The sequence below is a fragment of the Apodemus sylvaticus genome, chromosome 6, assembly GCF_947179515.1.
Source record: "Apodemus sylvaticus chromosome 6, mApoSyl1.1, whole genome shotgun sequence".
Lineage (NCBI taxonomy): Eukaryota > Metazoa > Chordata > Mammalia > Rodentia > Muridae > Apodemus > Apodemus sylvaticus.
Genome location: NC_067477.1, coordinates 113,140,776 through 113,155,814, shown reverse-complemented (window position 1 = coordinate 113,155,814; position 15,039 = coordinate 113,140,776). Strand labels below are relative to the sequence as shown.

The 15,039-nt window shown below is 37.7% G+C and overlaps 1 protein-coding gene across 3 annotated transcripts in view; it reads left to right on the top strand.

Moving 5' to 3' along the window:
• The window catches only part of Atad2b (ATPase family AAA domain containing 2B), a 129,251-nt gene that overhangs the window by 40,371 nt on the left and 73,841 nt on the right, over positions 1-15,039 (top strand). For all 3 annotated transcript variants that reach the window (XM_052186151.1, XM_052186150.1, XM_052186149.1), the window contains exons 10-14: positions 446-557; positions 2,997-3,112; positions 3,541-3,715; positions 6,874-6,962; positions 11,504-11,663. In XM_052186151.1, the coding sequence (XP_052042111.1) occupies positions 446-557; positions 2,997-3,112; positions 3,541-3,715; positions 6,874-6,962; positions 11,504-11,663 (652 nt within the window). The remainder of the gene's footprint in view (positions 1-445; positions 558-2,996; positions 3,113-3,540; positions 3,716-6,873; positions 6,963-11,503; positions 11,664-15,039) is intronic.

Here is a 15,039-nt window from a genome sequence, read left to right as displayed (position 1 = left end):
CCAGTTCTCCTGTTCTCGCACCCTCATGGCTGGCCTACTCATGCCTTTGCCATTAGGGCCAGCTCCACTGTGCTGCTGCCCAGGTGAGGTGCAAGGCCAGCTCTCCCTTGTTTTTGCCCTCAGGGCTGGCTCACTCGCACCCTCTACACTAGGTTCAGCTCTACTGTGCTGCCTAGGTGAGGTGCAGGGTTCATGTTAAAGATTTTAACTTATTAAAAAGTGAAAGACAAACTTAACACTTATTTATTTATTTCATGTTTATATGCCATCATGTACCTGTATGGTCAGAGGACAGCTTGTGGGGGTTGAGGTTTGCTTCCCTCTGTGGGTCTCAGGGATCCAGTTCAGGACATCAGGATGGTGGCGAGAGCGTTTATCTACTGAACCATGTTACTGGCCCCCGAAGTGTTTTAATGCATTTATCTTCATGTTTTATATATTTCAGATGTTTGCCTATGAACTTTAGAGCAGAAGATTTAGCTAGCGGAATTCTCCGAGAACGGGTAAAAGTGGGTGCAAGTTTGGCTGATGTTGATCCGATGAACATTGATAAATCAGTAAGTTTGTAAATGTTTTCCCAGAGTAGTTTTTTTGTTATGTTCTTAAGATTTTCCTTATTTCATTGATAAATCAGTAAGTTTGTAAATGTTTTCCCAGAGTAGTTTTTTTGTTATGTTCTTAAGATTTTCCTTATTTCTAAAACAACCCATGTAAAAGTAGAAACTAGGATATGACCAATATTAACACTTTCATGTCTATGTTGGATCCTCAAAACCTGGGCAGCTTAGTAAAGTCTTTTCCTGTTTTTGTAATTAGAATGTATAGCAGATGCCAGGTGAGGTAGTCCACACCTTTGATCCCAGAACTTGGGAAGTAGAGGCAAACAGATCTCTGAGATTGAGGCTAGCCTGGTCTACAGAGTGAGTTTCAGGACAGCCAGGGCTACACAGAGAAACCAACCAAGCCAACCAACCAACCAACCAACCAACCAACTGAAAACAAAAGAATATGTAGCAGATAGGAAATGTTTTACAGTTCAGTATACCACAGGAGCCAATTTGTTGTTGTTTTAAGTACTTGATTTCCTAATAGCATTTGGATTTTATGTGCTTTATTTTGGCTATGATATTGCTAATGATTTTTAAGGGAAGCGAAATTGGTAATACAGGAGCTGGTTGGGTATTATGTGTAATTTGTAATTGCATCAAAATAAGAGGATTACATAGATGTAAGGAATTCAAATATGATAGAATTTAGTGAACTGATTGCTTTTGGAGGATAACAGAAACAAACTGAGTTTGCTGCGTAGGTTTTGGCTTAAGTAAATAGGTAATTAATAGATAGACTTTAAAAGTGTGGGTGGTTCCATCATCTAGAATAGACTATACAACAGGAAGAATGAGATTGGAAGGGTTGACTGTACATGTTACAGGTATATGTGGCATACCTTCAGTAGAAATTACATGTGACCAATTGATTGGTTTGGTATAAGGTAGAAATATCTGGGTAGAAATTTAGGTGTCATCAATGTTAAAACACTGTTGAATGTGTTCTGTTCAGTGAATGATTGTACCCCAAGGAAGGGATGTGGTGTGGGAAGACCACAAGCTTATGAGGATGTGGTTTACTGATCACAGTGTCTCATAAGGGATAATTTGAAATATTACTACATAACCAAGAGTTTATTGGTGTTTTTATGGGTCTCTTACATCTCTATACAATGTCAATTAACTGATTCTTATGTGTGATTTAATGAAGTTATCAATATAGAGTTTCATATACAATTGAAGATGAAATTTTAATTATTTCCAAATCAAAGTTACAGAGTAAAATATCTATTTAATTAACTAGGACTAAAGGAAATTTTAGATTATGTATATCCCGAATTCCTAGAAAATAGAAAACCTTTTTGAGGACCCTATCTTTTTAGATTTAGTTTACCAATACTTTATTCTTACAAGTCTTTTAACTTCAGATGTCTCTGCCAGTCAATTCTAATTTGATAACATAAAAAAGAAAATTTAGTTTCTTTTAGATTGTTTCTGTTTTGACCTGCTTTAAAATTTTAATTTTTTCTGTCATAATAAATCATAAAACATTTCCAAGTTCTCTGGTAGAATGAGTAGTAGGGAAAGGATCTCCCAGGGTCTAGTAGGCAATATCTGTTAACATTCTGTAAAATTTTCTTTTGTCATATTTTTCTGTATACATTTTTTTTAATTTGGTTTTTTTTGAGACAGGGTTTCTCTGTGTAGCCCTGGCTATCCTGGAACTCACTCTGTAGACCAGGCTGTCCTGGAACTCAGAAATCCGCCTGCCTCTGCCTCCCAGAGTGCTGGGATTACAGGTGTGCGCCACCACAGCGCAGCTGTGAACTAAGTATTATATTGGGAGGAGACAGTGTTGTCCCAGCTGAGGATGCAGAAGATAGAAGATACTGAAAGGCGTTTGAAGTATTAGTGTATAAACGTAACATCTTCTATAGGCTTATTAACGTTTTAGGTTGGCATTTCTCTTATTCCTGAGTTACTTGAGTATAGAAAATAGCTTCATTTGCCTCAGTTGAATTTTACCTTTGACTATATTTTCGACACTTATTTGTATGTTGACAGAACTTATTTGTATGTATGCTCAGGTGGATCTCTTGAGCTCAAGGCCAACCTTGTACAGAATGAGTTTCAGCAAAGACTATATGGAGAAGCCATGTTTTGAAAAATGGGAAAAAAGAAAACGTCTGAAGCAATGTATTTCTGAATCATAGAACTCATGAACTTAAAAAAGTATAGAACCTGGGCTGGGTGTGGTGGTGAATGTCCTTAATCATAGTACTTGGGAGGCAGAGGCAGGCATATCTCTGAATTCAAGGCCAGTCTGGTCTTTACAGTAAGTTTCAGACTAGCCAGGGGTATACAGTAAGACTTTGACCCAAAAACAGACAGGCAGGTTATAGATCATATAAAATCACTTTATATTAAACTTGCCCCTCTTTCCCCAAGGTGCGGTTTGATAGCATAGGTGGATTGAGCCATCATATACATGCTTTGAAGGAGATGGTAGTTTTTCCACTTTTATATCCAGAAATTTTTGAAAAATTTAAAATTCAGCCTCCAAGGTATGTCATATGTTTATTATTATACTATTATTTTTAATTGATTGAATATCAATTAATTTGTCCTTGATTATAAAAAATTCATATATATTTATTTGACATGTTCTAACAATGACTCTTAGGAATTATTATTTAGAGCTCAAAGGCTTGCTTTCCATTTTGGAGTTTAAGAGTTATTTAGGCACAAGATGAGATTCTTTATGGAGATGTGAAATTCCAGGCCTTTCAGAATCGTCCTATACTTTTAGCTTTCTTGATTGCAGGAGTTTGGTCCTTCCAGGACTCAGCATAGTGAAAAATTTGCAGATACACTAGAAAAAGCTTTATCAGTGCTTAATTACTATATAGTAATCCAAAGTTAAATGTGGTAGAAGGATATCTTAACTTGGTAATTGGTGATAACATTGACTATTTTCCTCGATTCCTTCTAGGGGCTGTTTGTTTTATGGTCCTCCTGGTACAGGGAAAACCTTGGTTGCCAGAGCATTAGCTAATGAATGCAGTCAAGGAGACAAAAAGGTAGCCTTTTTTATGCGGAAAGGAGCGGACTGCTTGAGCAAGTGGGTAGGGGAGTCGGAAAGGCAGCTTAGACTTCTCTTTGATCAGGTAAGGAAACCAACTAATTCAAATGCACTTTTTTTTAAAAAAGAATATTTATGGGCTGTAGAGGTGGCTCAACAGTTAGAGCACTGACTGCACTTCTAGAGGTCTTGAGTTCAATTCCCAACAACCACATGGTGGCTCATAACTATCTGTAATGGGATCTGATGCCCTCTTCTGGTGTGTCTGAAGACAACTACAGTACAGTGCACTCATAAAATAAATAAGTAAGTAAATAAATGAATAAATAAATCTTAATTTTGTCTGCAAATATAGTTATGAGGAGACATATATTCCAATTAAAGTGTGAAATTTAGGATTAGTAATTGTAAGCCTTAAAGGCATACTTATACTCTGTTATTTGTGGGAAATTGATTCCAGCAGTTCCTAGGATTCCAAAATCTGCAGATGTTTAAGTCTAATAAATAAAATAGTAAAGGATTTGAATATAGCTTGTATATATCTTTATGTATGCTTAACAGCATCCCTACATTTCTTCTGCTATCTCATGCAATACATGTGCTATATGAACAGTTCGGGCAGATGTGCCCAGCCTGTTGACTTTGCAAGAACATGATGTTTTCTCCAGAACCATACAATTGAATTAAACACACATACACACATACACACACATACACACACACCTCATAATGTTTTTTTTTTTTTTTAAAGATTTATTTATTATATGTGAGTACACTGTAGCTGTCTTCAGACATACCAGCAGAGGGAGTCAGATCTTGTTATGGATGGTTGTAAGCCACCATGTGGTTGCTGGGATTTGAACTCAGGACCTTCAGAAGAGCAGTCGGCGCTCTTAAGCACTGAGCCATCTCTCCAGCCCTCATAATGTTTTAAGTAAATTTATACATGGTAAAATTACACATGGTTAGGAAGTAGTGACAAGGAAAAATCTTTTTACATGTTTGGTACAGATACAAAGATTAAAAAAATTTTAGTCTGCAGTTGAATGAACTGTGCAGAAGTTGTAGGTGTAGGAAGCTTTGTACATTTAAGCACATTTCTAGTGCTTTTGAATATTTATGATGATCCATAAAGCACCTCTTGTGGTTGACTATTAGGGTTTACTGGGTATCTGGGATGTAGAGTCATCGTAGATTACAGTGCTACTGAGGAAATGGTACTCAAGAAAATGTTAAATATTTGTGGAAGGAATCTTATAAAACACTGTTATTTGTTGTCATAGTTGTATTGTAAATGCTTTTCAGTCATTATAGTCGGTGCCTGGGCCAGTTTCCTGGGAGGAGAACAAGTACATCTGCTCTCATATTTGCTGGTCTTAGTTCTCCCTCGGTGGCTCCCTTGGTAAGGAAGTACACGATGCTAGAGCAAACGTCAGAACAAAACTTTTCATATTTTAGTGCATTAGACAGGAAGGAAAGGCCAGGATCCCACAGTCTCTTTCAGGATGTTTCTTCAGTGACCCTTTACGACACTGTCTCCTGGACATTTTATTACCTTTTAATCTAAGCGCTACCCTAAAGGTTCAGAAAAATGAATGTTTGAGATATACTTGTTCAGACCATGCCAGATTATAAACACATGATTTGTGGAATTCAGAAATAAATGAATGTTTTGAAAAGGCAGAATGAAATAAATGAGTAGCCTAAATGTAACAGGTACTTTTAAAATGTTATTTTCCTGAATACAATATGGTAGTATGCAATTGTTCCAGATATTTTTATTATTATCATTGTGTGTGTAAGGCCTGAGTTCAGTCCCTAGAATCACAACAGATAAACATGACGGTGAAAGAGAGTCCCAATCCTTATCCTGACGTGAGAGGAGCATGGGGAAATGTACCCTGTAATCCTAGCACTTGGCACGGTGTGATAGGAGGGGTGCTGTGAGCTTCAAATTGGCTGAACTAGAGAGTGAGAACCTGTCTCAAACAACAAGCAAATCCCAGTTTTCTTTTTCTTTTTTCTTTTTTTTGTTTTTTTTGGATTTTTTTTTTTTTCCCGAGACAGGGTTTCTCTGTATAGCCCTGGCTGTCCTGGAACTCACTCTGTAGACCAGGCTGGCCTCGAACTCAGAAATCCTCCTGCCTCTGCCTCCCAGAGTGCTGGGATTACAGGCATGGGCCATCACCGCCTAACCCCAGTTTTCCTGTACTTTTAAAAAAATTAGTCTTAACATAAGTTTTCATGTGCTCGCTGGATTTAGCGATTGAAGCATGTCATATTTGGCAATTTATTTTATATTTTATTATACATCAATAAATATATATGAATAAAAATATAATCAAGAATTTATTAGCCTTTCATTTCTGTGGTGATATATGTGAAATCCTTTGTTAGCCAGGTTTGCTGTCTAACACTTGTAGTCCAGCAGATGCTGGAGCCAGTCTGGTCTTCATGGTGAAATCCAGACACCCCTAGGTTATAGAATGGAACTCTCAAAACAAAACAAAATATCCTTTACACGAAAACGTGAAGTAGATATATAATAGATGAAACAGTTCAAATATCATTTAAAAGTTATTAGTTAGAGCAGGACCTAGTGGCTCATGCCTTTAATCCCAGCATTTATTTGGAAAGCAATGGCCGGTGGATCTCTAATGTCGAGGTCATCCTGATTTTCATAGCAAGTTTCAGGCCAGTCAGGGCTGCATAGTGAGTCCCTGGGTTCAGTTTTCTTTCTTTGCTCCTGATGTTTCCTTTTTACTCCTTTTTACTTTTTTTTTTTTAAGATTTATTTATTTATTTTTTGTATATGAGTACACTGTAGCTGTACAGATGGTTGTGAGCCATCATGTGGTTGCTGGGAATTGAACTCAGGACCTTTAGAAGAACAGTCAAGTGTTCTTACCTGCTGAGCTATCTCTCCAGCCCCAGTTTTCTTTATTATACAATTTATTATAGTACTTGTGGGCTGTGGGACACCTTGTAGCTGACTTTGCTCATGATGTTTCCTTTTTACTGTGATATCTTTGTTTCTCTCGTTTGGCGTTTGATTCTAGGTCCTTGTACCCATTAGGAAAATGTTTTGAACCCAGGTCTTAAATACATTCAACTGTATTCCTCAGCCCTACTGTGTGCTTTTAAGTACTTGCTGCATGTCGTATTGCTTGCTTTTCTGTTCATTATTAAGAAAATACTGTTAAATTAAAAAAATGAAAATTAATACTAGTTTTCTCTTTATAGGCATATTTGATGAGGCCTTCTATAATATTTTTTGATGAAATAGATGGCTTAGCTCCTGTTCGCTCTAGTAGACAAGATCAGATCCACAGGTAATTTTTCCTGAACTGACTGTCTTGATTTTCTTTTCCCCACTCATCGACTTAGTATTTGGCATTAGCCCTTGGTTAAACACTTGAAGGCTACGAAGGATTTTTAAATGTGTCTATTTCCTGGGGTACCTTCACTCAACACAGGAGTAAGTCAGAGTCTATAGCAATTTGCCTGCTTTTGGTGTGGGCTGCTGTGAATATTTGTATTTGTGATTCTGTGTGAGTGTATTTCACTTTTTTCTGGGTAGATTTCCAAGATAGCAATTACTGTATCTATGATAAATGATTATACTTACAAATTAGCAGTATCTTTCCTATCTTAACTGCTGAGCCATCTCTCTAGCCCCCTCCCCTTTTTAAAATCTCAATCTCTGTCTCTCTGTCTCTCTGTCTCTCTGTCTCTCTCTCTCTCTCTCTCTCTCTCTCTCTCTCTCTCTCTCTCTCGTGTGTGTGTGTGTGTGTGTGTGTGTGTGTACTCAGGCTGTCATACTTGGTGGCAAGCTATCTTCTGCTTAGTCATCTTGCCAAACTTTTAAAATTTTATTCTTTTGAAACAGGGTTGTAGTGTGTTGCCATAGCTTGGAATTCACTAAACAGGACTGTCCTAATTCATTCAGTATGCTTAAGCGCACGTTTCCCCATGATGTGTGTGTGGAGATGCCCAGACAGCTTTCTGGTGCTGCTCTCCTACCATGATGGTCCTAGGGATGGAGCTCAGGTTTTCAGGGCTTGCCTCAGGGTCTTTACTTGAAGAGCCATCTCTACAGGCCTGCCCTCCTAGGTTATGTTCCTGTAATCTGAGAGAATTTTAATTGCTCCTTATCTTCTCCCACTCCACCCCAAAGCCTAGTTTTTCTGTTAATCATCCCACTCACTTTATTTTGACACAGTTATTATTCAGAAAGGTGTCTAATTCACAAGTACAGTCATTCACCAGAAAATAATGTTTGGATCATTGAATGACCGTGTAGTCTTGGTACAGTGATCCTATTTCACTTTTTTTCCTGAAGGTATTTAGTCAGTGAGGTTTCTGCCATAGTCTGTCCAGGACTTGTAGTCAGCTTAAATCCCCCATCCTAATCTACCACTTTAGCCCCTGCTTCTACATAGTTACATCGTCCATATCTGTCTACTGCCATGTTTCTGTTCTTTAGAATCATCATTGGGCCCAAGAAACTGGCACCACTCTTGAGAAAACATCCATTTTGCATGTTTCTGGAGCCACAGTTACTGCCTAACAATAGTTTTGGGTATCTCACATCCTGCTCTAGAGTGCTTTTGTGATTGTGGCATTTGGAAATAGAAGGATTTTTGACCCCATACCCATACGCCTCATCTAAATCTACTGGTGTTCATAAAAGAAACCATAGAGAGACTGTACTGTGGTTTTGAACCCAAAGCCTATATAATTTACCAGACTGGCACTTGGAGACACATTTTCAAAGAAAGCTGTTTAATATGAATGCCACCTATAAAGAGGCAGAGATACCAAATAAGCCAGATACATTGATGTCTCTGTAAGCTCACAAAAATCATGAGAAAAGCAATAACATGACAGCTGAGCATAGTAGTCCTCAAGTAATAGACCTCTACGGGAAAAATGTAAGTGATAAGAAAGAATTCTACAAAATAAGCATAATGAAATTTAATGAATTAAAGTGAATGCAGACAGCTCAACAACATTTAGAAAGTAATTCATGATGTAAATGAGAAATTCAATAATTCAAATAAAAATTGGTATTAGAGGAGGAGAAAGGAATTTCTCAAGGGGGCTGGAAAGAGTGCTCAGTGGACAAACGTGAGGACTGGTGTTCAGATCCCAACACACACGGAACAGTCCATGTGTTTTGTGACTGCCTTTGAGGAATTAGGTATCCATTTTGGCTTCCAAACATTTGGTGTGTACCTGCACACATCTGTGTGCACACATACACATATACATACACCTTTAAAAATACAAAAGGTTAGTGAAAGAGTAGGTTAAAAGAAAAAACAACAAATGAAAATAGATATATAACATACCAGAATCTAAGAGCTATACTAAAAGCAGTATGTATAAAGGCAATTTATTGCAATAAACCCAAAATAAAAGTTAAATTTTAAATAAATAGCTTAACAATGCATCCATAGATATAGTAAAACAAGAATAACCAAACACAAATTAGTAAAAGGAAGACATAATAATCAGAACAGAAATAAATGGAAACTTGTAAACATAAAAATCAAGTGATCTGTGATGGAAAAGATTTTATTAAATAATATTGACAAATCTCTAGTTAGATTAACCAGAAAAAATAGAGGAAACTCCCAAATAAATGCAATTTCAAATCAACAAACATTTAATAGCTATTATAAAATATAGCTGGGAATTTTATGAAAGACTATATGATAACAGGAAAATGTAAAACAAAAGGGCACATTTTTAAGGACATTTGACCCATTGAGAGTGAACACTGATGACATAGAAAAATTGGCTAGAACAATAGTAACTAACAATATTGAGCCTGATGTGGTGATGTATGTGTATAATCTTAGCACTGAAAAAGTATAGGTCAGAGGATCAGGAATTCAAGGACAGCCTCAGCAACTGAGGCTAGTCTAGGGTGTATAAGACCCCCTTTCAAAACAGTAACACCAAAACCAAATATGAAACAAACAATAAGAATGCATCATTAGTGAAAAAGATATCCAATAGAGAAAAAGCTAAGAGCAGTCACCTCATTCCTGAATTACCAGGCTTTTAGCAAAAAGTATTAATTGTATTCTTTTCCATTTGTTCCAAAAATGTACAAGGTTGGGAAGACTTCCAAACCTATTTTATGAGGCTAGTATCATCCTAATATAAAAATTAGACAAAAACATAACAATAACAAAATCCCTATAGACCAATGTCTCTGATGAACATAAATTATTTATCAAATCATTCAGTTGAGGTGGTGGCTTGAATATAAATTGCCTCCTACTAGCTCCCATATTTAAGAGCTTGGTCGGCAGGCATAATTGGTCTTCAAGAAGTGACCCCAGAAACTTTAAGCAACAGGTCAATTCCTTAGTAGACTCCTAATATCATGCAAGTTGGGAGGCTGTTGGGAGTAGGGGGTGGTGTGTAATTGGGGAAGTAGGTCACTTCATTTTCTCTAAAGTACGTTACACATCAATGCAATCCCCCCCCCCAATACTATTGTCATTCTTCAGAAAACTAGATGAAGACAGCCTTAAAATTGATATGAAAGCACAAACACCCTGAGTCATCAGAAATATCCTAGAAAACTAGAAGTATTATAACACCTAATTTCAAGACATACTGTAGAAGAGTTGTAACCCAAACAGGCTGCTATTGGCTAAAGAAAAACATAGACCAATTGAAAAGAAAAGATGCCAGAAATAAACCAGTGTGTCTATAGTCAGCTGATTTCCAATAGGAGTGTTAAAATCAAATATTTAAGAAACCCAACTCACTCTCTCTCTCTCTTTTGTTTTTTGGATTTGGTTTTTTTTCGAGACAGGGTTTCTCTGTATAGCTCTGGCTGTCCTGGAACTCACTCTGTAGACCAGGCTGGCCTTGAACTCAGAAATCCACCTGCCTCTGCCTCCCAGAGTGCTGGGATTACAGGTGTGCGCCACCACCACCCGGCAAGAAACAACTCTTAGGCCAGACAGTGGTGCCACATGCTTTTAATCCCGGCACTTGAGAGGCAGAGGCAGGCAGATTTCTGATTTTGAGCCTGGTCTACAGAGTAAGTTCCAGGATAACCAGGGCTAGAGAGAAACCCTGTCTTGAACTGCCCCCCCCCCCCAAAAAAAGACGACTCTTTTATAAATGGAACTTGTATTTCCTCAATTGAAACTTTACCTCACCTTCTCGTTCTATACAAAACCAACTCTAAATGGTCCATGAAGCTAAAGATAAGATCAGAACTCAACAGTGCCATCAGTAGAGGGCAAAGCATCCAAAATATGGACCTGTGTGGGTCATTTCAGATTTAAATGACCAGTGGTTAAACATAAATTTATAATTAAAGATGCTGGCTCACTTTATTTCTGGGTAAGATGCCTATATCATGAAATTTCAGTCATCCAATTAGAAAACATAAATCATAGATATTCTCTAAATATAAATAGTATCTCACATTTCAGTTTTGTTTGCAAGTTTTAAAACACAGCTAGAAGTGTGTTTGGGACAGAAAATTATTTTTGGCATGGTTTGTGTTTTCCATAAATTGTTTCAGGAGTAAAAATAAAGACTAGGAGTGAGAACAGTTGGCAAACTAAGAAAAACACCATTGCTAGAAATAGGGGGACTGTAGAGACCATTCGTTTCCAGACAGGAAACAAATGGATGACACCAAGTCCTCTGCTAAAAAATAGAGGACTGCGGCCCTCCCAACTTTCTGTGCACTTTCAATATTGCTTTCTCTGTGTTGCCTTAACATATATTTGTGGTACTATTATTGTGTTAGTATTTAGGACCTTATTATTAACCTGGATGTTTACATTTTTTCTTTCATTAAGTTTTGCATGGACTTTTCTTTTTTAAACAGCTCTATAGTGTCGACCCTCCTTGCTCTTATGGATGGATTAGATAATAGAGGTGAAATTGTTGTTATTGGTGCTACAAACAGACTTGACTCTATTGATCCTGCACTCAGGAGACCTGGTCGTTTTGACAGAGAATTCCTTTTCAACCTGCCTGATCAAAGGGTAAGGGATTTTGTTGTTGTTGGTGTGTGTGTGTGTGTGTGTGTGGTGTATGTATATATGTATGTGTGTATATACATGCATACACACATGAACGTGTGTACGTATATACATCTGTGCGTGTACATATACACACACACATGTGTAGCTCAATTACAAAGCATATACTTTGAAGGTGACACCCTTGGCACACTTTGCTTTATTTACTTTCCATTAGTTTAAGTCTGGGGAGGCTGCAGTATCACATGATTCTGTGCCAATGGTCTTTGTAGAAAGGTTGCATTGGAATTTGGCACCAGCCATGTTACTGCTTCATGGGCCCAAGTTACCTTTCCCTAAATTACTTTGGTTTTGTTTGGTTTGTCTTCAGGAAGTCATTGTGTTGGGCTTTTTGTTTGTTTTTGTTTTTCTCTCTCTCTCTACACAAAATATATTTCTTGCCCAAGTAGAATTCACTTTCATCTTAACCATAAACATCTTCAATTTTAAGAAGAGCTGTGTGCTTTCTTTGGTTCCAGAGACCTCGCTTATAGCCAGCAAAAATGGCCTTGCACTACAGCCTTGCAGACATAGTTGCCTTTTAGAAGTTCTGTTCCCAGCAGGCCCCAGTAACCTGCCCCCAAAGTTCAGCAGCAGAAGCTTTGAAGGTTGTATTTTCACTAATTTTTGCTTATTGGATATCTTAGTTACTACTTAAAAAAAATCTTGTGTAGCGCTCCTTGTTAATGCTTGCCTGTACTCTAGCACTTTAGGACTGAAGCGTGAGAATGCTGAGTGTATGACCAGCGTGGGTTACATGGTATCTCAGAACACTGGAACAACAGCAGCAAGCTATCTATGTGTAGTTATCGAACAATTCATGCTTGTTCTACTAGCATTTATCACAGTGCTCAACAATCTTAGGGAAAGGAAACTTCCTGGTTGGGTTTGTGCAGATGCTTATTTGGCACCCATACCCTCGCTGACACAATTATCATGTTTGCTCATTATGTGTCTCTAGCTGACCAAAGGAGGTATTTTCCCCAACAAACTTTTAAAACATTTATTCATTTTTATTTTATTAGTATGAGTATTTTACCTGCATGTATGTAAATGTACAGAGTGCATGCCTGGTTCTTGTGGAGGCCAGAAGAGGGTACTGGATCCCTTGAAATCGAAGTTACAGATGGAGCATCTGGGGCTGAGCCAACTCTCCAGCCATCCTCCCTAAATATATGTCCACAAATATCCTGTACTAAAGTTTCATAGTTAACATACAAAGTCTAGTTAGTTAAGAGCAGTAAATATTATTCACTATGTTGAGGTGTTTAAAAAATGTTAAATAAAAGGCAGAACAATATATGGTCATTTGTTAAACCAAATGGTTTTTAGTAATGATAAAAAGTTTTTTCCTTCCTAGTTGTAATTAAAATTTTTGTTTGTTTTGATTTGTTTCTTAAATTTCCATGGAGAACTCATATTAGAGAGGATACACTAGGAATGTATATTGTTTTCTATGAAATGCCTGGTTTACATGCTTAGGGCAGACGTAGTGATTAGGAGTGGCAGGCAGACTATCTATCCCTTTGGAGGATATTTTGATACCTCAGTTTGACATGTCTGCGTAACTGCTTGTCTTTGACTTAGATTTTGATCCACAATTTAAATTTAAAGGCTTTAAAATGCTCCCAAGTTTACCTTTGTTAGGACAGCATATGTAGCTTCTCTTGTTCTTTTACAAATATTTTAAATTTATTCTTTAATAATTTCATAATTGTATTATTATGTTTTGATCATATCCACCCACAATTTTCTTCCTTCAGATTGTCCTGGACCCTCCCTCGGTAGCAACCCATTCTTCTCTCTACTCTGTATTCTCTTAGATCCCCACCCTCTTAAAAACTGTCTCATTGCATCTACTTAGTGCTGCCCATATACACATAATAAATGGGTTTGGGGTCATTCACTAGAGCATGGGCAACCTACCAGTATCCACTCCCCCAATAGCTCCTCAGTCAGGGGCAGGGCTTTCTGCAACCCTCTTTTATTCTTTGCCTATCTATACAGTAATGACAGCTGCTGTGAATTCATGAATTCAATAGCTCATCATATCAGAAAGCAGCATTCCACAGCACTTACCCTTGTCACTCTTCCATCCTTTCTGCCCCTTCTATGATGTTCCTGAGCCTTGGAGTAGGGTTAGGGGTGGATATAGTCTCACTTTCATTGCTCAGGTGCAGCTACAGAACAGGGCCCAGAGATGGATTTAGTTGTAGGAGATATGGCCAAAGTGGGTGCATTCTGTTTTGATACAGAGAATTATCAGTTTGTGATATCCAACAACAGGCTAAAACCAGGATTGGGGCCCTATGAGTTCATGGGGAATATGTTTTGTTCGTAGGGACATTGTCAGTGTTCTTGGGCCTGGCTTCTACAAGAGATCTATGCTGACTTCTGCTCTTATGTAGTATTTAAGGACTAGATGAGTTACCTCATCTTCTGTCCTATAGAATAGACAGTGGGTGAGGAATACAGGATAGATAGATGTTCTTGAAGCCAAGTGAATAGATCGTCAGTAAGAGCATGGATCTGATCAATTCGTCATTTGCTGCTAATGAAAAGAGGAAAAAAGTCCAGGCGTTGTATTTAGCAGCACATTTAAGTTACCAGAGATTCTCACTGTGGTTGCGTACATTTGATTGGAGTGGAGTTTGTTCAAGAGACAATTAGAAGAAATTAGAGGCAGTGTTCAAAGTATTGCTGTAAAAGCAGTCTAGGGCTATTGCTGAGAAGAAGCACTTGTTGTGGAATTCTGATGACATGAGTTTGATCCCCAGATCTCATAGTCGGAGCAGAGATGATCCCAACATTTTCTCTGTGATGTAATGTGTATGTACACCCCTGCCTACCTCCCTATCACTAATAATAAAGTGCAAAGGTGGCACATAGGAAAGTAAAATTTAGTTTTAACTTCTAGTCACACATTAGTGATTCACTATTTAATGCCACCAGTAAAATTTCTTTATCTCTTAGAACATTAATTGTATAAACTCATGAAACAGAAATAAAAATCTTAGGTGTTTTGTTTTGTTTTGTTTTTAATTTTTCTTTTGAACACACTTTCACTATCTTCAGACACCAGAAAAGGGCATCAGATCCCATTACGGATGGTCGTAAGCCACTATGTGGTTGCTGGGAATTGAACTCAGGACCTCTAGAAGAGCAGCCTGTGCTCTTAAGTTCTAAGCCATCTGTCCAGCCCCCATGATCTTAGGTTTTATAAGTAACAGATTGATGTGAATGCCAAGGTGTTTAAAATTCTTCTAAAACAGACAACAACTTGGTGTGGGGTCACAGTCAGAATTTGCTACAGCAAACACACAATTTGCTGTCTTACGCT